Here is a 22,394-nt window from a genome sequence, read left to right on the forward strand (position 1 = left end):
ATATCATAAATTAATTAAAAAACATCTCAATATATCTTTATGCTTACCTTTTCACTCAGATTTTCAGGCTGTGAGGATGAAAACGGGCCAGACAACAGTTTTATCTATTTCAATATTCAGTCTCCTGTTGCTCACATCTTCCTGAATCACAGACGGATCCTCCGAGTGAAGTCCTGCTGCAGCTTCCACTCAACCAAATCATCACTTCTATCGAGGAAGGATTCAAATCTGAAAACAAATCGAGCTGCAGCACCAGAGAAACCTCCGATGTGATCAGATCCAAATATTCCAGTCGTCCTCAGTCTGCATGTATGAACTTTCCAGCAATCCATTAGCAGCCTCAGCACCGCAGAGCCCCTCCCATGCATTCAGGCAGAGGTTATGAACTCAGCCTGCGTATGACGACGCACGAGGTAAATACCCACAAGTATCAATGACATCCTCTGGCCATTTATCCCCTTGTTTGGCCGTGTGTCCTGCTTCATGACTGTCCACCATCAGGGCATCTTCCTTAAAGCTGCAGGGGCTTAATGACTGCACGGACTCCGAGTTGCAGATGTTGCGTGGAGCAAAGGCAAAGAATGTGTCATCTGCCAGGAGTTGTTTTAGCCGGGATTGGCAGATTTGGTCCTCCATGCGTGTGTGTGTGTGTGCATGAGTGGGAATGTATGTGAGTGTGTGTGTTTTTGAGGGGAGGGGGGGGGGTTGCCTTCTTATACATGGGTGGCTTGATGTCATTCATCAGCCTAAAAAGTCACAGTCTGATCAGAAATGACAATAAATCACTTTTCATTTGTACCTTCATCAGCTGATATCATTATTCAGGAGTGTGGGGGGGGGGGGGGGGGGATTCTAAATGGGTTATACAAACTTTAAATAAATCTAATCTTCAGAGGGAAACAACGCTCCTCAGTATCAATTCAGCAGATTAGTATCCCAGATTAATCAAGTGAGACAGCGAGCTGATGCTTATGAGCTTATGAAATATCAAATATGTCACTTCTTAAGCGAACAATATGCAGAGGCCCGGGGAGGAGTATTAAGCATTAAAGCATCATTTATTTATCCAAATCCTGGTGACAGATGGGTCCACAGATAATAGATCTCCCTCCTAATGGAGAGGCCCAAGGAGCAAAGGGGTGGGTGGAGCGCATCCGGATCGGAGCAGGATAAAGGACGACACGATTTAATCTGAAGACAGCGCGTGGTTAAAGATGGTGACCGGGTCCAGTGGGAGAGCGGCAGCACCACGATCTGATCAGCCGGTGGGTGATGTCTGCCTCCTCAGACGTCCCTCCAGATGTAAAGCTGATTCATTACGCTGGAATCGACTCAGTCCAACTCCGAGACTTAGCCAGATGCTTCGGTCTTTGTTGTGTTTTGTGTGTTGTGTTGTGTTGACAATCTGCAGACGGGGAGATCCCCACTGTCTGCGTCTCAGAGCCCGTCTGTCAACACCAAACCCTCTGTGGATGAGGCTCTGTGGTAAAAAACAGACAGTATCTCACATTTTGAACGCATAACTTTGCAGGAATATAAAGCCAGACTGACTCCACTGAGGCTGAAAGGCTCCTAAGTTATGTTGTCTTTTTAATAACAAGATGCTGACGGGATATATGCACATCTGCAGGGCTTCAAATTAATTCAAGCCTCCAGCCAAGTGCTTGTAAATCCTGGCTGTTGCAGCGGCACAGGAGCTAAGTATGTCAATTTGTTTTTGCCTCTGTGGCTGTTTGCCAGTGAATCTTCAATTAGTCTCTTCCATTGCAAATCATCCTTTGGCGGCTATAAGCAAGTGGAATTAAATATTTTGAGTCCACTAATTGCTGCGGCTGGTAAATGGCAGACGGCCCCGAGCCCTGAATCTTAAGCGAGGGTCAGTTTATCCTCTGGTCAGGATGATTGCTTCAGACTCATCGGCAGAGAGGTACTGGTCACAAGATGAAGAAGTTCTATTAGAACACAAACAGTTGTACCTCAGGTTTTATTTTGAAAAGGTTAAAGGCCCTTATAAAATATAAAATAATAGTTTGAAAGTTTTTAGAAATAACCTTATTAACCTTAATCTCAAAGAGTCAGAGGAGGAAAATTGGCTCCTCTTTTATATCTCTGGTTTCCCATTTTGTATTTGTAAACCCCCAAATAATGGACAAGCAACATCAATATAGAAACAATACGCTATGCTATGATTAAATAATATTAAGACATGTGTCACCTCCCCATCTTTGTTCGTATGGTTAAAACAAAGTCTTCTGACTATAGGTTCATATAGCTCAAAGCTACATTAGCGTCCATTAGCATAACGTACTTGATTCTCGCTCCAGAACTATAATTAAATGTCCTCTGAACGAACGTGATGTCTTTCATCAGGATCCATGAATTATTTCTGAAGACGTTAAAAAAGAAAAGTAAACGGATCTGTTCCCTTAAACCAATCTGCTCCAAATGCCAACTGGTTCTTTTGGCCGACCCCGCCCCCCCATCCTTCCACCAGGTTCCAATAAGATTGGTTGAGTAGTTTTTGCTTAATCCTGCAAACAAACAGACAAACAGGGATGAAGACACTTAAATGACACACGAGCAAACAGCCAAGTCCAAACAGGCCCCTAATGAAACTACATTTAAAATCACTTAATCCAGATTTTCATCAGATCAACTAAATATGGTTGAAATCGAACTGCATGGATCTGTCCAGTTGTAGAGGTGCGATGCCACATTGCTGGAGAGAACTTTCATTATTTCACACCATTACGTTTTATTGGATGACTTCTGCCCAGCTGCTCTGGGTTTGCCGGGCCCCGGGCGTAATCGTCCACTAGAAGAGAACTTCATCCAGTCAACTCCATTCAGGACTAAAGAAAAGGCCACTCGGACAAATCACACGTCACAGGCCAGTGGATGTATGTGCTGGGTCTGTCGATAGCACCCTCTTAAGTGGAGGGCACGTGTCAGCGTCGGAGAAGGCCCAATCTAATCAGCAGAGTAATTAAAAGCACACAGCACAGCAGCCCTGATGGCTGCACGGTCAGGGGCCGGCATTCAGCGTTTAGCACGGGGGGGGGGGGGGGGGGGTATTAATGCCAGGCAGAGCTGCTGCCGTGCAATTAAAATCACAATCAGGATCAGGAGGACCAATAAAGAGACACATCAAATGTCAGCTGTGCAGAGAGTGATGTGTGGAGGTATCAGCAGAATATAACTGTCCTCATGATTTTAATAATCCTGTTCATCGATGTGGCTCTAATTCACACCCGGCTCTGTGTTTCCACTCATTTACCTGCATTGTTTCCTAATTACCTCCCTCTTTATAGCATCGCCCTCTCATCAGCTCATCATCTCACTTAGCCTCGTTTCCACCTTGTTAATTAACACCATCACCTTCCCTCCATCTTCCCTCCAATTCCAACAAAAACCTCCTCCTCCTGCTGCTCCCAGCGTGCAGTTGGAGAACTGTCCACCAGATGTCACCCATGCCTCAGTGGCCCCTCGTGTGCAGCTTTATGAAGCCAGTGAATTCATTTTGCTCCTGGCACCGAGCAGCACGAGGAGCTTTTTTCATGTGCAAAGTCAATTTGGCATAGTTAAGTAGCAGCGTTGCAGGGGATGCAGCAGCAACAGGAGGCTCCTCCTGCCATGACACTGTGCTGAAGCCCCTCACACACTTTGGCCTCCTCGCTCCTCGCCTGGTGCAGTTTCTCTCCTCTCACCGGTGACCCGGTCGTCTCCTCCTCTCTCCTCCCAGGGCCACTTTCCATCCTGTGGGTGCAGCTGAGCATGAATCTGTGGCTCGGGAGCGCTCTGGATGTGTGACAGGCTGCCGAGCAGAGGGGGTAATTCCGAAGGGCAGTAGAAGTAATAGGGTAATCTATTATACAGTCCAGCTCTTTCTTCCTCCTCTCGTCCCTCCTCCTCCTCCTCTTCCTCAGTCTTTCGGCCTCTCGATGCCTCTGCCCTTGCATCAGCATTTCGTGAGGACAAATGAGAGGAAGAGTTCAACTGTGCACCTTTCCACTGCATGTCCAGCACTTTCTCAATTAAACTGGAGTCACTCTGCCCTGCTGATTCAAAGCTGACCCCTCTGCTGAGTGTGTGTGAGAGTGTGTGTGTGTGTGGTAGTGGGGGGCGCAGCTCACACACACTCGCAAACGTACGCTTTCCACTCCAGCAGTGCATGACCATAACCACTGTGGTGTGTTATCATATGTGCAAACACACACACACACACACACACGCACATCCTTAGAAAGAAGGAAACTGGTTCCTCTCCTTTGGTTTGGCTGCAGACAAGTTGCATGTTTTCCACTCCTCCTTTACTTAACCTTCATCAATCAATTCTCCATTAAGGGCAACAATCGTTGGAATTTGTGTGCATCATCTCTTTCTTTTGTGTTAAATAAGGTCAACTTGTGGCGTCGGACCAATTATAATAACCTCCCCTTCCACCACCGCTCGCTCCATCTTCAACCTTTTCAAACCCACATCGCTGCCTCCCCCCTTTCTCCCTCTCTCTCTCTTGTGCTCTCCATTTTAGTCACACCTCCCGGAGAGACAAGGAAGCAGGGAGGCAGAGGGAGAGATAGAGAGAGACAGAGAGAGAGAGAGAGAGACCATCTCTCCCTTCTCCTCCTCCTCCTCCTTTAGCGCTGCCTCTCTTCCCTGACACACGCTCCATCCCTCTGATGCTGACTGGATGCAGACTAGGGGACTTCCAGCAGCCTCCTGAGTGTATGTCCTCCCTCTCCTCTCCTCCCTACCCTCCTCCTCCTCCTACCTTCTCCTCCAGCATCCGGAGCCTCTTCCTCCTCTTCCCTCCTGCTCCTCACCACCAGGATGTGGCGCTCGGCGGCTCTGCTCCTCTCTGGATTCTGCGCTCTGATCCACGGTGAGCTCGGCCGCCCGCCTCTCTCTTTCCCTCTGCTTTCAGGAATCCGATTGCAGCTGCAGCATTTAATTCTCCAATTGTCTCAGGAATTCAAGAGTGGGAGTCTGTGGTCATGACAACTGAGCTGGGAACACTGGAATATGAATTTAAACAAGAAATAGAGAAATACAGTAACAACAGAAAAGTGAGGCTGTGACTCACCTGTTTGCTCACTAGTTTACGGCTTTGGGGTTTTTCATAACTGGGCTCTTATTTTTAGGGAGCTGCACACGTTGTGCTGACCCGAGGGTTGGAGCTTCTGCATGAGATGCTTGAACGGTCAGATTGACATCTAGTCTGTGCAGCGAGGCAGATTGAAAGAACTGTGTGAAGGACTCAGAGGCAGCATGCATCACATTTCATACACTCATCTCTCCTCCATAATGCTAAAGTATCTGTGTGTGCACGTGGGGGATGGGGAGACTGGACCCCGCCGACAAAACAGGTCACAGATCACTTGAGTTGCACATTTTTGGAAAACGTCTCTTCCATCTTGCCACCCCCCCTGTCGAGCGGTGAACGTGCTGCTGCAGGGGGGGGCATGAGCAGCAGCATGTAGAGGCTGACAGAGGATGACAGAGCTGAGAGGAGAGCGTGTGAACTTTCCCCACAGGCAGAAGCACCAGCAAAGATTTGCAGTTTGTTTGTTTGTGTGTGTGTGTGTGCTTTCAAAAAGAACTGTGAATAAACAGCGCAGAGGGCGAAATGCTTAGACGTTCTGTCTGTAGACTGAATTTTAAAAGCACTGGGATTTCCATAAACCATCCCGAGCTCCACCACACGCCTGGTGCACCCTCATGCTGCAGAGGGACTCACACCACCTCCACCGCCCTTTAAACTCCGACGCTCCCTTTAAACGTTCCCTGAAATAGCTTCGAAAATCAGAAACAAAAACACGTTCCTGCACTTTTCCTCAACGCCCTGAATACAGAACATGCTGCATCTGCTCCTCCAGCACTTTATTGAGGTTATATAACACCAGGCGGTGAAATATCCAAACCAAGAGACACATTTCTAATTGCACGGACCGAGGAAATCCCTTTATAGTAATTCCATCAGCGTGATTTAAAACTTTGAGAAATTGGATTAGACCATTAAATTAAATTCAATATTGTGTGGCTTTTATCCAGATTGGGGTTAGAGTTAATTGGACACTTGGGCAAGAATCACAGAGGAAGAAGCTACAGTTCCCGAAACGCCCTTGATATGTTAAACTATTTTAATTCCACCGTGTCGAACATCAATACTGAACATTTTCTTTCTTACCCCAGAAACCACACCGACGCTATTCTACATTTCTAATTGGTGGTTGTGCTGTGATAAGGTTTCTCATTATATCTAATTAGATTCAGTTTAATCCATAAACTCTCTCTAAATGTTTTGTTATCCATAAATTTGCATTTGTATTTTCAGTATTATAGATTCATATTTCAGTCTGGACCTAAACTCCATGTCTCACTTGCCTAAACACAAGATAAGATAATGAATTATTAAATAACAACTTTTATTTCTGCTTATTTCATCACATGTCCGGTTCCGAGGACTTTCCCTTTTCCCTCTGTGTCCTTTCCTTTCAGTCGTCTGGATTATTTATGGATGAGGAAGTTCTGTACCTGACGGCGACATTTTATGATTTGATCAGCAACGTGTTTGTGTTATTTTTTTTATTTATTTTCAGTCTGTACTTTCATTCCCTAAGACTCATTTGGTTCCCTAGTGAGATTGTTACTGGAGGTTTTTCCTTGGAGATGGATGTCATTTTGAGGTGCACAGAATCTCAAGGATTTGAAGTGAGCCTTGGTTTTCACCACGTGGAGATCTAATCAGGTATTTGCCTGTGTAGTGTCGTTGCAGGGACCTCACCAGAGAAGCCTGCTGAAGAACCTCCTGAAGGACTACAACCGGATGGAGCGGCCGGTGGGGAACGACTCGCACCCGCTCACCATTTACTTCTCCCTCAGTCTGATACAGATCATGGACGTGGTAGGTGTGAAGATAAACTGTATTTCTGCTGGGCGTGTTTTCAATCCATTTGATGAAGCTTTTCTCTCGGGGAACAAGAAGCATTTGCAACCGTTAGTCTCCTGCTGTGCTAATTATGATGGAGATTAGCCTGAAATTAGAACATTTTACATATAATGTAATGCCAAGTTTAGCATTTAATTCAATATCAGAAGTAAAAAAAAAAAGAAGGGGATTTGTGGGTGAATTACTGATGAGGACGTTCTACTCTCAAATGTGCTGAAGGTGTTTTAATGTTTTCGCAGGATGAGAAGAACCAGGTGCTGACTTCGAACATGTGGCTCCAGATGGTAAGAACCTTGAATGTTTGAGTTGATAATGATGTTTTAGGTTGAGGTGATTTTTAAAAGTGTTTCCACGCGACCTTGCAAATTCTAATAAATGTGTATCGCATGGGTTTGATGTTGTTTTCAAGGAACGCTCACATTTTCACATTCAAACCTACAGCAGTATTATTTTACTTGTGTTATTTCTACTGTGTGATTTATTTATGTTACGTCTAAACTGAAATCCAGAAGGGATAGGTGAAAATGAAGATTCAAACCAAACGTGTTCTTGTGTGTGTTTAAGAGTTGGTTCGACCACTATCTCCAGTGGAACCAGAGCGAACACCCAGGCGTTAAAAACCTCCGCTTCACCACGGATCAGGTGTGGACGCCGGACATCCTGCTCTACAACAGGTAAAACATGTACACACACACACAGACACACACACACACACCTCTCACACCTTTTCTCTGAATCAAATAGTGTCACTCCCTCTCCTCTCCTTCCTCAGTGCAGATGACGACTTTGACTCCACCTTTAAGACCAACGTCCTGGTCAACTCCAGCGGCTACGCCAAGTATCTGCCCCCAGGTGAGTCTCTCCTCCTCATCCTCTCATCCCATCACATCCCCTCGCTCTTCTCCCTGTGGAACCTCATCCTTCTATCCCCCCTGTTTGAACACTTGATATTAATATTCTATTAGTTTAAGACAACATCCCTGGTTACTCATTGGCTACCGAGTCCCTGTGATGTGAGTATCACCTATAAATAGGAGACGCTCATCCTTCTCCACTTCCCCTCGACTCAAACGCAAGACCTGTGCAAACTCGAGCAACCGACAGCTCCCCTGCGTTTCTCCTTCAGGTCGTCACTGTGGATTTTACTCAGTAATCCCTTTTGCCACCAGGTGACGTGGACAAAGCTGACGTTGAATCAGAACGTGGCTCAGGAAGCCGCCCCACCACTTCTTTCTGGGTGATCCATGTTTATTAATAGGCTCAGGCTGAATTGTAGATATAGATCCCTAATGCTGCGACTTGGATGAAAGCCAATTAGAGGGAGGGATAATAAAACGATCTGGTTGGGTACAATGAGAGGAGGAGAGGTTTTACCCCAAAACACGAGGATAAAGACAGCAGGGGGGGGGGGGGGGGATGGAAATGGAGGAAAGAGGAGAAGAATAAGCTCGAAACTTTTTATACTCCCTCGCAAAAAGCCTGGCTGTAGCTGCTGGGGTCTTTTCCAGCTCGTTATTGTCAGTCGCTCAAAAGGCAACAGGTCTGTGGGAGGAAGGCACCGAGCTTCACACGACGTGAATCATTTAACGCTGTCGTATCCCAGGTGCCTGCTGCTGCTGCATACCATCATCCGCCGAATCCGCCTCGCAGCAGCCGCCGCCGCATGGCTGGTGGAACAGGAGATAAGGTGGAAGAGGGGGTCTTAGCTCAAATCTGTGTCAGGTGACATTTGCAACAAGGTAATCTGGTCTCCGGGCCTCGTGACACCTTCCTGGAAGACGACTTCTCCAGAGGGATGAGGTTTATTTCGGGGGCTGCGAGGAGGAGATAGTTTTTAAGTTGCAGGAGAAGGAATGGAGGTGTGTTGTTTGTTAAGAGGGTTTCAAGGTTAGAGGCAGGTTTTCAAAACTGTGATGAAGGTGCACGGAGCAGTGGATTACTTCTGCCTGAGTTAGTCTGAAATCCATTTGCATGATCTCCCATGTGTCCATGTGGGTTGTCTCCGTGTACGTCTGCTTTCTGCGAGCCAGCTACATAATTAAAATGCTTATCTGTAGTCATAGTCTTAATTATATTAAACTAAAGTTGGCTGTAACGGGAGCATCTTTACATCTTAATCTTGGTTCCATTAAAAGGGAGTCGTTTCAGGGAGTATATATTTCAACAGAAGCAGCACTGTGGCCTGTCAGGATCCCAGTTTGTATCCTGACCCGTCTGGCTGCAGTTTGCTTGTTCGCCCCGTGTCTGTTTGGGTTTTCTCTGGATGCACCAGCTTCCTCCCGCAGTCTATAGAAATGCAAATTGGGAATAGGTCTATTGGGGACTCTAAATTGACGTAAGAGTAAATGTGAATGGATGTCTGTTTGCCTGAGATTCCAGTTCAGCCCCACATCCCTCAAAGGATGAGCAGTGTGGATATTGAATAGAAGGGTGGATGATGTGAGAATTATACAGACAGCATTCCCATGACACAAATTGAAAAACTGCGACTTAATCTCAAGTGTCATTTTTTTAAATCAGCCTCAGCTTTAAAGGCAACAATCAACCCGCTAACCCCCCCCCCCCCCCCCCCCCAAACACATCTTCCACCCCTCCACTTTGAAGGATGAAGCCTCATGATGACTTCTTGTGAGCTATGTTAGGCTTCACTGGCGTTTTGGTCCTGAGCGTCTCGACCGGCTTGATTCATTTCGGGCAATTACTTTAAGGGCTGGGGTTTGCCAGCGACCACTGCCAGGATCACTGTGATCACTGGTTTCAAGCGTACAACAAGATTCTCGATGGTTTTGTGCCTGAGGCTGCTCATGTGCCTGTGGGTGCATTTCTTTTTTGCATAGTAACAGTGGTAATCTGATTAGGGCGACTGTGCACAATCTCATTTTATAGTGTCACTTTCTAGGAGGATGGTTCAAACCTGTGAGTGACAAAACTGCAGCCGCTTTTTTTGACACAGGCATTTCTTTGATGGGATGTTGTTTCACATCTATTCCTCGCTTTCACTTCTCCAGACCCTGAACTCAATTTGCACGATGTCAATAAAAATCCTCCTGCACCGTGCAGCACTTTCCTCAACGTTTTCAGAGCTGGTCACATTGAAATGACTGAACTGCTCTTGTCGGACATAACACTTTATATTTGTATTCCAAACAGGCGTCCTGCACAACACAATACATCTCTCCCATGTCCACTCTGCCCAGCAAACAGAGGGGGTCAATAATGTCAATTTAGACAATTGATTGCTGAGCGTCTGTGTCTTTCTGTGTTCCTTTGTCTTCTTCTCAGGGATATTTATGAGCACATGCAACGTGGACGTCCGCTGGTTCCCCTTCGACATCCAGAAATGCGAGCTGAAGTTCGGCTCTTGGACGTATGACGGTTGGCTGCTGGACCTTCAAATGACTGATGCTGATATTTCGGGCTTCATGCCCAACGGAGAGTGGGACCTAATCGGTGAGTGAGTTGAAGCCTCTGGGTTCCACACTCATTACAAAATCTAGTCACGGAGCAAGAAGAGAATCTCTCTACTTCTTTCCAGGGGTTCCCGGCACCAGAAATGAGGTCTTCTATGACTGCTGTAAGGAGCCCTACCCGGATGTCACATTTGTGGTGACAATACGCCGGCGAACGCTCTACTACGCCCTGAATCTGCTCATCCCCTGTGTGCTGCTTTCTTCCATGACTCTGCTCATCTTTGTGCTGCCGGCCGACTCTGGGGAAAAGATCTCGCTAGGTGAGTGGATCAATCGCAGCTATCAGCGATGAAACCGGTGCCTAAAGGCCGCAGCACAGGGGAAAGTTAGTTTGATATCTCGGTTTCTTTCTTTGAGAATGTGAGAAAAAAACAAAGTGGTACGGTATCCCCTAATACCATATTTACTCCTCAAGGTATCCTTTGGAGATTTTAACCGCTAGTATCAGTTATAGGAGCGTAGACGTGTATAAAAATAGACCCAGACTCCAGGTCCTGAAAGTGAAGCCAATGTGGAAGCGTCTGAAACCCGTATTCCCTCATTACCAGCAGGGGGCGACTCCACTGAAGTAAAACTTTCCGCAGAATCACGAGGGTAAAATAGACGATAAAGGAGCATGTGCATCGATAATGTTTGACTGACAGCTACTACCGTCCAATGGGTGCAGGTTGTGGGTGGGAATATTGTGTTTGGAGTCCCCTCCTGGTCCTCCATTTATGGCTCTTTCTCATTTAAAAAACAAGAGTGAGTAACAGTGACTGCAAACAGGAAGTTTGTGAAAAGAAACAACAGGGCACCTTTAATGGATACAGAAATGTATGAGTATACATTACAATAAATTCACATAGTAATTCTTTGACATTTTCTATATAAGGGTTATGTATCCCGCATACATATCTGTATCCACTCCAAACCTTCCCTCCATAAAGGCGAAAAATTGCAGGAGTGGCACTGAGAACTATGGGGAGGCATGAAAGAGAGTGGAGCGTGTTTGGAGCTGAGGGAGGAGACGGATTACATAGAGAAAACAGAAAGATGAGAAATGTGAGGAGGAGGAACAGAGATGGATGGATGTGGGGAAGGTAGAGAAAGGGAAACACAGACAGGGGGAGACTTTGAAAAAATCTAAAATGATGAGAGAGGACGGCACAAAAGAGAGAGAGAGGTACGAAGGATAAGAAGGGAAAGGTGGGGGACAATCAAATCACACAGCAATAGGCTGGAAGACGGGGGGGGGAGAGAGAGAGAGAGGATGCAGAACTACTGTCAAACAGCAGCTTGGGATAAATCTGCTTGGACTTCAATAGAGATGAATGATGTTCACCTCATCAAGGCAATAAAGACTCTACTATATAGAAAAATTACATTTGAACTCTGGTCTGTTATAGTTATAATACAGCCTAATCCACAATAAATGATAAAAGTACTGACATTTTGTTTAAAATCTTTTATGTCATGAAATTGGATTAATAAAGACATAAAACATATTTAATTCAAGATATTGTGAATATAAAAACATTTGTTCTTCTGTTGTTTTTGTGATTGGCCCATTTCTCTCTGCGTGTTATCAACATGCACGTTGTTGAACTAAAGGAAATGTTATGACATCATCAGGAGCGTACAACTTGATGATGTGGAAAACAAAACCTTGGCTTTCTGCTGCAAAAGATTTATGAAAACAACAATCTCTCAGGGCGAGAAGCGATTTCACTATTTCGATAAAATAGTCAGAGTTGATTGTGACCCTCTTCGCAAGTCACTGTCTTGCTACCCGTCCGCTCACGCATCAATTCACTAACAAAAATCCAATGTCTGCTTATGCTTTTAAATAAATATGAAGTGACTCGTGTCTGAGATGCAGCGACAGCGTTGTCAAATTCTCCTCAGCATCGATACGGATGCATTACGAAGCATTTCTCCAGTGGGCAAAAAAAAAATGCCAACCCCTTCGCACACAGCCAATTAACCTATTGATGTAATTAAGGCTAGTGAATTGATTGGAGGCAGAGAGCTTACACAATGGCTTCCAGTGAAACCCTCTGTCACTCTGCATGATGGAGGAGACACCGGGATGAGGTGACGGGGCCGGTTAGGGTCCTATAAGGACGGCTGCTTGCTCCTTTTTCTGAGCTTTTACTGTTCTTAATATCCTTAAAGGGTATTTCCTATTTTATCTCTCGGCCTAATTGAATTCCTCTGAACGGGGGGGACAGTTATGCCAGCAAAGCACTCCTTAAATTATGAGTGCAGGAAGGAGTGAGACAGATAGATCGGAGGTGGATAAATGAGGAGGAAGACGCGGTGCAGGAGTGTAAGCGATGCGCGTTTAGAAAACAGCTATTTGCTGCGTGGAAGTACTTTTTTGCTGCAGAGGGAGAGAACGTTAAAAACCAATTCACCGTATGAGCATTAGTTTATCGTTTACATTAATCAAACATGAGGGAGATCATTTATCAAAAACCAAATGCGCCAATTTACTCACAAGAGAGACGGCCGCCACTCGGGGGACGAGACTAAACCACAATATTTACTGCTTGGCAAAATGTACTTAAGGCATCGTACACTCACATCTATCTATCTATCTATCTATCTATCTTTGCAGGTATCACTGTCTTGCTGTCTCTCACTGTTTTCATGTTGCTGGTGGCAGAGATCATGCCGGCCACATCTGACTCCGTCCCTCTCATAGGTACGTAACACTCAGTGTTTGTGTGTGTATATATTTTCAAAAGCGCATCTCGTGACCCTTTAACCAGCAAATTGCTCCTCTGTCCATAAAGATGTTTCACCCTTTAGAAAAAGAGCCGGAGCATTTTACAGTGAAGGTCAATATATATCGTGTCTGTCGTGTTTTGTCTCTTCAGTAGTGATTTCAGGGGGGTTTGTAAAAAGCTTATGCCTGAGCTCTACAGTGGTTTAAAGTCAGGTTTATTTATAAATCAACAAAATCAATGTACAGCCACACCAGAGGCTGTGTGAAACCGTTCTTATGAGCAAGCTGGTGCTTTGAGCCACATGTAAACAGCAGCATGCTAACACGCCCGTTTTAAAGGAGCTATATGAATAAACTGGACCTGACCATGCTGAAAAGCTTGAGATTAGCAGGTGAAATATATATTCATCACCTTTGTTTAGTCTGTTAACACGTTGACATTTGCTAAGTGGCTCTAGGCACAAGCGGAGGCTGGTTTGAATGTCATTAATTCTCAGGCATTTTCAGTCTGATTGTTTCCATTCGGCCACATAATGTTTTATTCACTGTTTTATTCTCTCTGCCTTGAGAGGTAACCTTGAGTGCCGTAAAGGCGCCTATAAATTGAATGTATTATTATTATTAGTTTTCATAGGTAGTTGGACGTAAACCCACTTTCACATATTAAAATTCACAATTTGAATGTCATTAGTTTTGCAGATATTTAGACATTAACCAAATTTAGCATTTTGAAGATTTGCCTAAAGAAGACGGCACTAGGGGACGGCAGTAGAGAAGTACTAGGGTTAATCCTCTGGGGACCACAAACATTTGTATGAAAATCTAAATGATAGTTGCAGAATATTACACACCAATCAATGAGATATCTGCTGTGTTGATTCAGTCAGGACCGAAGTGGCGGACTGACTGCAGTCACTACCATCTGCCGGGTTCATCACACCCCCTATCCTCAGTCTGTACATTTAGATGAAAGGTTAAAAAACACAGAACAACGGATTTATTAAATCCATCTGCTGGCCCTCAAGTTTAATTTGGCTGAACTGATTGTGGGCACATTAAAGGAAATTATGTATAATGTAGTGAGATTAGAGCCAGAGACTGATGCAAGGCAGCGTTTGCCCAAAGACACAAATCCTGGCGATTAAATAATTAAAAAAACACAAGCTTGCAGCATTTTTTTTGCCATTAAGAATACATACTCAGGCCTAGTCTGGATTTCTCTGATGATTTGCGAACACAATATAGCAACAAGCAGAGCGGGGGTGCTGGCAGCGGGTCTCATGTTGCAATAAAACGTAAACAAAACGTGAAAGAAGAAACTACTAGTGAGAGTCTCGGAGCTGGTCTCAGTGACCTTGCAGTGCTCGACAAAGAAGTGAAGCAAACAACTCACAGATGCTGAGGAATCTGGTGAACACTAGGAAATTTAGTTTTTTATGATAACCTTCATTTTTGTTTCTAGTTCTTCAAATATAATGACGTTTATCAGCCTCGGTGAAAAATCAGAACCTGCATTTGGAAATCTCTCACTGTTCGATGCTCTTCTCTTTCAAAGGTCAATACTTTGCCAGTATAATGATAATCGTTGGGATGTCAGTCATCGCCACAGTGGTGGTTCTGCAGTATCACCACCACGATCCAAACGGAGGAACCATGCCAAAATGGGTGAGCTCACCCTCTCCGTCATCATGTCCAATATATAATCAGACACATACATCACGCTTTTTATAATCGTTTTCTTTAAATTGCTCCTCTCCATATATTCAGACATGATGAATTCCCTCTGTTGATCTCTACATCAGCATTATGGTGCCACTCCCCTGCTCTGCAATTTTCAGTATCATTTATTTCTTCCATCTGTTTGTTGCTCTACCCCGTGCCCCTCCGCTGTTTAGTCTCATTCCTGTTTTCATTCTGTGACTTCCTCGGCGGTGACTCATCCGGCAGCATCAGTCTGCCGGCGTGTGTTCATCAAATGCATCGACACACACTTCAGCTGGAGAGCGTTTCAAAGCACTCTGGATATGTGGGCGGATTCATTCTGATTCAATCTTTTTTTTTACTCTTCTTGCCTCGTGTTTTATGCAAAAACTCCTTCAAGACTTTATTTTTTATTTTTTTTCCTCTAATGTGACTGTATCAAAAAAAGGAGTTCTGAAAGAAGCACTGAAATAACGTCATTAAATATAAAAATCATTTGGATCTTTTTGACAGATAAGGCAAGATTAGACATTTCTGGAATCATGTTTTTTTGCATTTATGGACGTATTTTACTCAGTGATGATGTTTGGACTGCAAAGACAAATTGACAAGGCCCCGATACCCGATACCAGTTTGGTTGTGTGAGGGTATAGATGCTGTGTATAGACAAACTGCAAGGACTTCCTGTTCTATTGATGAATGGCCTGTTCAGACAGTCCGAGGGCCAATTAAAGGGCTAATTGATGTGGTTCAGATGAGGGCATCGAACCAGCACAGTTCATAATTGCAGCTCGGACAAAAAAAACATCAACACGAGGGACTGCACCTGGTCCGTAAACACATGCACTGGAGACTAATTGAGCCGTCATCTGGGCATTTGCTTCTCATTAGACACCAGACACCCATCTGGATGCTGTTGGGACAATATGGCATTTCAGGGGACACGTAGTTTGTGTCCATTTGAGAGGGAAAAGGCAGAGAGGTGACGAGAAAAGGAGAAGAGAGTCGAAGAAAGGAGAGGAGGAAAGGGAATGGAAGGGGAAAGGGAAAAGGGAGATCAGGAGAATAGAGGAGATAAAAAAACAGAGGAGAGGAGAGGCAACACGGCGGAGAGGAGCCCAGGAAAGGAGGAAATGGGAAGGAAAAAGGAGAGAAGGAGAGGAGAAGAGGATAGAGGACCAAACAGATGGAGTGGAAATAAGGAGGAGACCAAAGATTAGGAAAAAGAGGAGAGTAAAGAGGAAACAGAGATGTGGAGAGGAAAAAGGGAGTCGAGATACAATAGAAGATGGTGGAGGAAAAGAGGAAAGGAGATCCAAAAGGAGAAGAGAAGAAAAAATTCTCATTTGCCTCAGGCTCTTTCCCTGGGCGTCTGTAGTGAGGATCCCGCTCTGCTGCTCAGAGAAGAGCAGCGCCGTCTCAAACCCAAACACAATGTTTGAACAGCCCCGACGCCATGAGCAACAGAAGAGGCTGTTTCACAAGCTTTCTAATTAAACCTGAAGGTCAAAAGGTCAAAGGTTCTCCCCGTCCGCCGTCCTCATCTTTAAACCTATATTTCCCTCCACAGGTGCAGCTCGTCCTGCTGCAGTGGGTAGCCTGGTTCCTGCGTATGAAGCGGCCCGGAGAGAATGACGACCCCGAGCGGCCCCCGTGCGCCCCCCACCTGCGCCGCTGCTCCTCGGGCTCCCAGAGCAACAGCCTCCCCAACGCTCCGGACCCCGTCCTCCATCCGCTGCACCCGCACAACCTGGCTCCTCTCCAGACGGCACACCTCCAGACGGGGCACCTCCACGCGGGACACCCCCACCTCCACTCCCAGTCTAGCGCCAACAACGGGAACCTTCTTTACATGGGCTACCAGAGCATGGAGGACCCTTCGATGCTCTCGGAGCCCCTCCAGAGGAATAACATCTTGGTGGGGCCCCCTCGGGTAGCAGGAAGCCCGCCTGCGCACCTGTCATCTCAGTTCTGTAGCTCCCCACCACCTCCCAACCCCAACATGGAAACCGTCGGCTGTCCCAGCACTGTCTCCAGCGGTGGGGGGTTCGGAGGTGGACCAGGAGGACATGGAGGGTGTTCGACAGCGGGGATAGGAGACCCCCAGCTCCAGTCCCTCCTAGAGGAGGTGCGTTACATGGCGGACCGTTACCGGGAGCAGGACGAGGCCGAGAGCATGGCCGACCAGTGGAAGTTTGCCGCCGCTGTGATCGACCGTCTCTGTCTGGTGGCGTTCAGCGTCTTCAACATCATCTGCACCATTTCTATCCTCATGTCTGCTCCCAACTTTGCGACCGCTATCTCGAAGGACTTTGTTTGAAAGCAAAGAGGGAAAAAAAAGTGTGACGGGATTGATGAGGGGAATTAAATGTAAGATGACGGATGGAGTGGAACCTGGAAACACAATTTCCAGCCGACTGTGGGCTTTGTGATTTGTGATTGCGAGGGACTGGGAAATAGAAAAAGAAAAAAAGGAAATGGTTTTCTTTGCAATACTTTCTGTTTTGTAACTGGAATCTGAGAAGAGAACCGATTAGGAGGGAGATACAGGGTAAAGGTAGAATTAGATTAGGCTGATGCAGGGTTGCTTTATCAGATCCTTGACAAGGTGAAAACGGATTGTGGTTAATTCAGAGACTTTTCCTTTACAATTAGGCGAGAGGTGGGTCGGAAAGGGGAAAAAGGAAGAGAACATATCAGTCCTGTGCAACCTCAAATAACACCACCTCTTAAAGCAAGGCGGAGATTGAGAGGAGACGAGAGGGAAAGAGACAAGGCAGAGATAGATGGGGACAGATAAATAAGACAGTCATTTGGCCATTTTATTTTCTCAAGGAGGCAGAGACAGGCCTTCACTCCCACACGATGAGAGGAGACTGCATCGGTTCAAGTGAAGTGAGGAGGAGAGGGAAAGAGACTTTTACATGGACGGGCAACAAAGAGCGGTCAAGGAGGAAAGAAACTTCATCCCTCGTGTCATGGGCAGATTTGAGCGGAGTAAGCAGCTTGATGCTCGGGTATACAACCGTGAACCGAGAGATCAAGATCGAGAACGCTGCGGCGGAGGACGAACAGACGAAGATCTCATCTATTATTCAATCACAACCATCTAATGACCGTCAAATTGAAAGACTTGGGATAATCTTTAAGACTAATAAAGCTTCCAAAAGATGAAGTCCCCTCTCCCTGTGCAGACCACTTTAAAATTCCAGGGCCTTATCTCTTTGAGACGATTGCCAATCTGCAGCAATCAGGGGCGATCAAAAGCTCCTCGGCTGCGGGCACACTTTGAATCGCTTATCACGACTGAGCTAAACTGAATTAACTGGTCATCAACAAGGCAGTGGCCGGCGGCTGCACCACAGTGGAGGCTTGAACCATTAATAACTCATGAGGCACATACCTAATTGATCAAACATTGGGTTTCATATTAAAGGTTTATTAGCTCAAACAGGAGTTCAGGTCTTTAAATCAGCACAAATGTTAAGACCAAATTCCTCAAGCTACTGTGGAGTATAAGTTACATCCCATCAAATTACTGTCAAATCCCCTCAGGGGTCGAGAGCTTCAGTACCTCCCTGCACAGTGTGTAGCACCCAGCCCGATGCCCATTTGTTCTCTAATAAAGTGGTATCTCTTAAAATTGGACCTCAATTATATATCCATCCTCTCCATCATCTATTCTGCTTATCTTTTAAAGGTCGCAAGGGAGCTGGAGTCAAGCCCAGCAGACATTAGGCGAGAGGCGGGGTATCAACCCTGAGAGTTCAGTCCATCACAGGACAAACATTCACCCTCACGCTTACCTTCAATTCAGAGTTTACAATATCCTAACCCCAGACTGCATGTCTCTGGACAGTGGGAGGAGGCTGGAGCACGAAACCCACACATACTCCACACTTGCAACTACACGCAAAGAAACCCTGGCCTAACAGGCATTCAAACCAAGACCCTTCATGCTGTGAAGTGCCAAACTATTTTCATTTGATTCCTAGAACAAGCCTCAGTCAAGTTTGGGTCAAATATGACTCAAACAGGAGCAAATAGGGATCAGCTGTTATGTAATTTACACACATTTGGTCCCGAATTGATCCTCTATTGTTATTGATATTATTATTTCATTTCAATAAGGAACATATTGACAGTGAGAATTATGTTTTCACCACCATCTCTTTTGTTAGACAGTATATTTACCACATTCCTTACAAGAGCCCAGGGGGTCGATGCAACACAGATATTAGGGAGTAAATAATTTCTAAAACCGATATATAAAGTTTGGCAATGAAATCCTATAAGACGTTGTTATTACACACTTATGACAATGACATAAACTAAGCTTGACATCTTACAGTTAAACCTACATAAAGTTTATTATAGATAACTGTAAATAAAAAGAACATGTATACAACCAAATATATAAAACTTCAATTGAGATTTTTTTTTCCTGGTTTTTCAAGTACAACGTAGACATGACTGAAACTGTTCTGCATTGTGTGTTCTGTACAATAAAACTTTTCATATCAGCGTAAATACAAACTGCTCATATCGGACGATGTTATCAACCAGCTGATAAATCCGTCCGGCTCTTTTCCTACAATCTCTGTCATCTGTGGCTGTAAACGTGCATTTTCTCCCTGCGAACTGCCACAGGCTCAAATCCCTTATCTCTACACCTTCTCTCATCTCCTATCGGCTCTCACTTCCTCTCTACAGTCAAGTCCCCTCGCAGGCGGAAAGTCAACTTCCTGTCTGAGGGGAGGGGGGGGGGGGTGGTTTACAGAGGGATCTTCTCCTTCCTGCACATACTCACCCGAAAACTGTCTCATCTGTACAGAACCGTTCTCATCCTGAAAATGAAGGATTCTCTGTCCTTATATATATATTTTTTTTTTTGTCTCCCCCCTTCGGTCTGCTGTGCTCCCCATCTCTCTGTGTTGACAGAGGCTGGCACGGCCCCCGAAAGGAGGAGGAGAAAAATGACAGGGCGAGGGCACGGGAGGAGGAGAGAAAGTGCTGACTCGCTGGCAGAGCTGGACAGGGCCTTAATTGATCACTCGTTCAGGAAGAAGAGAAAGGGGTGGGGGGGTGGGGGAGGGTTAATGGGGGAAAGAGGGGGCATACTGGGTAATTCATCGGATTTATGAGGGACAGAGGCGGGGGAGATTGGCGCTGCAGACAAGCATAACTCAGTCACAGGCATCAAATGAAAGGCCATCGCAGTATATCACAGCACAAGGGAAAATACTGCAAGAAATAAACTGAAATTACAGAAACATTTTCGCGCAACCATTTGTCCGTCATTTGTGTGTGTGTGTGTGTGTGTTTGGGGGGTGTGTGGCCTCCAGTTTGTCACTCAGTTAGTGTGTCAGACTCAGGGCCGTATTTACAGTCATGTGCTGGTTCCCTGTTCCCTGTTTGATGGGCTGACTCCTTTTCTCTCCAAGGTAGAAAAATGTGCAGTGCCAGCAATCTAGCGGCACTTAGATTTACTGTGTTCACTCAGATGGAATAAAAGAACGTGTGTAAAGACGGTGTGTGTGTGTATGTGTGTGTGTGTGTGTGCACTGGGAAGATGAGCTGCAGGGTTCACACATGTACAGAATCAATGAGTGGTTGTTGTTTTTTCTCCACAGCCAATTCTCTTTTAATAAAAAAGCCTCAGATATATTTGAGCAGATGGGTAATTTCACCGACCCTCACTGGAGGCACATTAGGCCGCACGCAGCCCCAGGGCTGTGTACACCGGGCGGTGATATGGAAGCTAAAAAGATGGAGTCACTCCAAAGCATACAAATGAACCAGAGACAAAACCCACGGGTTAAACAAGACTGAACAAACCAGGGAAAAACCATCACGTGGCAAATGCTCTGCATAAAAAAATGAAATCATACTCACTCACGCATTAATATTCCCACAGCTCACTAGTTACATACATGTGCATGCACACCTGTTAACTGGACGGCTCCCAGCGTGCTGTGCTGCATGATTACGTCCCGACATCTTGCGGTTGAGGCCGATCAATGCCTTTTAATTACCAAGGGCCCAAAGCGCTGGTCGATGCGGCTGATGAGAAGCATGGAGGGAGAGAGAGAGTGACAGAGGGAGAGGGAGAGAGAGGGATGGAGAGAGAGAGAGAGAGCGAAAGAGAGAGAGAGAGAGAGAGATGCACCACACAGGGATTGATGCTCACTCCTCCCAGCGAACCTACCTACACATGTGTTGTTAGGCTTGATTAATCCTGCCAAGCCACATTCACTCAGTTTACAGACCGCCGTTTAACCAGCCCAGGCCTTTGCGGTCATAAGGTCAATTCGACAGGAGGTGTCCTGCCTGAGGAACACCGACCACTAAACCAGTAAGTCAGGAGTGACTGGCTGCTCTGTACAGCTCCGATCTGGTCAACGTTACCATTAGGTTTCAAGTTGACTGAGTTTTGATTTCTTTGCTCGACTGGTAGAAGTTTAACGAATAAAATGGTATCTAAAAACCAAAGTAAAAAACAAACTGTCAATTACTTTCAATAAATAGTCAGTGAGCAACTGGCAGAGGCACAATTTCAATGTTGATTTTCACTCTGTGTCTAATATGAGGAGAAAAGTTTTATGTGCACAAGTTGCATCACAAAGATCTGAAGACTTATCGGTTAGTTTCATTTTATTTATTCCACAGAGCAGAAGTTCACTGGTGGAAGTAATGGAAAAAGTCTTTCACCACAATCTCTGAATGAGATGAAAGGAATTTCTTCCCTAAGATGTTCTTCACCGTTATAGAACCCCAGTGGATTTGATCAAATGTAAATGGTCTGTATTTGTAAAGAGGTTTTCTTGTTTTCTTTTCTTGATCACTTTTCATACACACACTGCCAGCACAGACACTTGGACACGCAGAATGGTGGAGCCGGGGATCTAAACACTGATGTTTTGGTTAGTGGCCAACCCGCTCTACCTCCCTCCAAAAGAACCAACATAAAAAAAAGGGAAATAGAAACTGCAGTTTCACTAACCGTGTCTAAATATTCAATTGTGTTTAAAACTCATGATGGTGCAGTTGGTGTGACAAATTTAAAACCCATCTTCAGTTTCCTGTCTCTGAAGGATGTTGCGATTCCGTTCAAATGAAATGGGTTTACGCAAATGAAGTAAAACTAACAGGGATAATCTGGAGCTTCTGTGCACGGCGGGTGTCAGAGGAGTCTTGATTTAACAATATTGTGCCTTTTAATTACTCGTTACATAACTTGCTTGCATTTAATGTAATTAGAGATTGCAGACCCGTCCTTCCATTCGGAGACGCAAACAAGGAACAGACAAACAAAGAAAAGCTGTTTACTTGTTTTGTGCGTCAGAAAAGACGAGCACTAAATCCAGCTGTCTATAAAACCCTAGAGATTTACTGTTTCTGTGTGTAACAGGTCTTAATCACATGTTGAAATATCCCCAGAGACAAATAATGTGAAAACAAACTGCCTGAATCTATTCACTTGTTACTGAACCAAGATTAAGATTTAGTTTTTAGATAATTTAGACAAAAGGCTATTCTATGTACTATGTATAATAAACTT

The 22,394-nt window shown here is 45.2% G+C and overlaps 1 protein-coding gene across 1 annotated transcript; it reads left to right on the plus strand.

Moving 5' to 3' along the window:
- The first annotated feature begins 4,799 nt into the window (after nucleotides 1–4,799).
- chrna11 (cholinergic receptor, nicotinic, alpha 11) lies at nucleotides 4,800–19,486 on the plus strand. The gene is made up of 10 exons (XM_062409648.1): nucleotides 4,800–4,882; nucleotides 6,765–6,904; nucleotides 7,189–7,233; nucleotides 7,514–7,623; nucleotides 7,722–7,801; nucleotides 10,232–10,399; nucleotides 10,485–10,679; nucleotides 13,022–13,108; nucleotides 14,688–14,797; nucleotides 16,404–19,486. Exons 1-10 carry the CDS (start codon nucleotides 4,831–4,833, stop codon nucleotides 17,151–17,153), a joined length of 1,737 nt encoding a protein of 578 aa, XP_062265632.1. The 5' UTR covers nucleotides 4,800–4,830; the 3' UTR covers nucleotides 17,154–19,486.
- Nucleotides 19,487–22,394: the final 2,908 nt, after the last annotated feature.

This window comes from Platichthys flesus, chromosome 17 (assembly GCF_949316205.1).
Source record: "Platichthys flesus chromosome 17, fPlaFle2.1, whole genome shotgun sequence".
Classification (NCBI taxonomy): Eukaryota; Metazoa; Chordata; class Actinopteri; order Pleuronectiformes; family Pleuronectidae; genus Platichthys; species Platichthys flesus.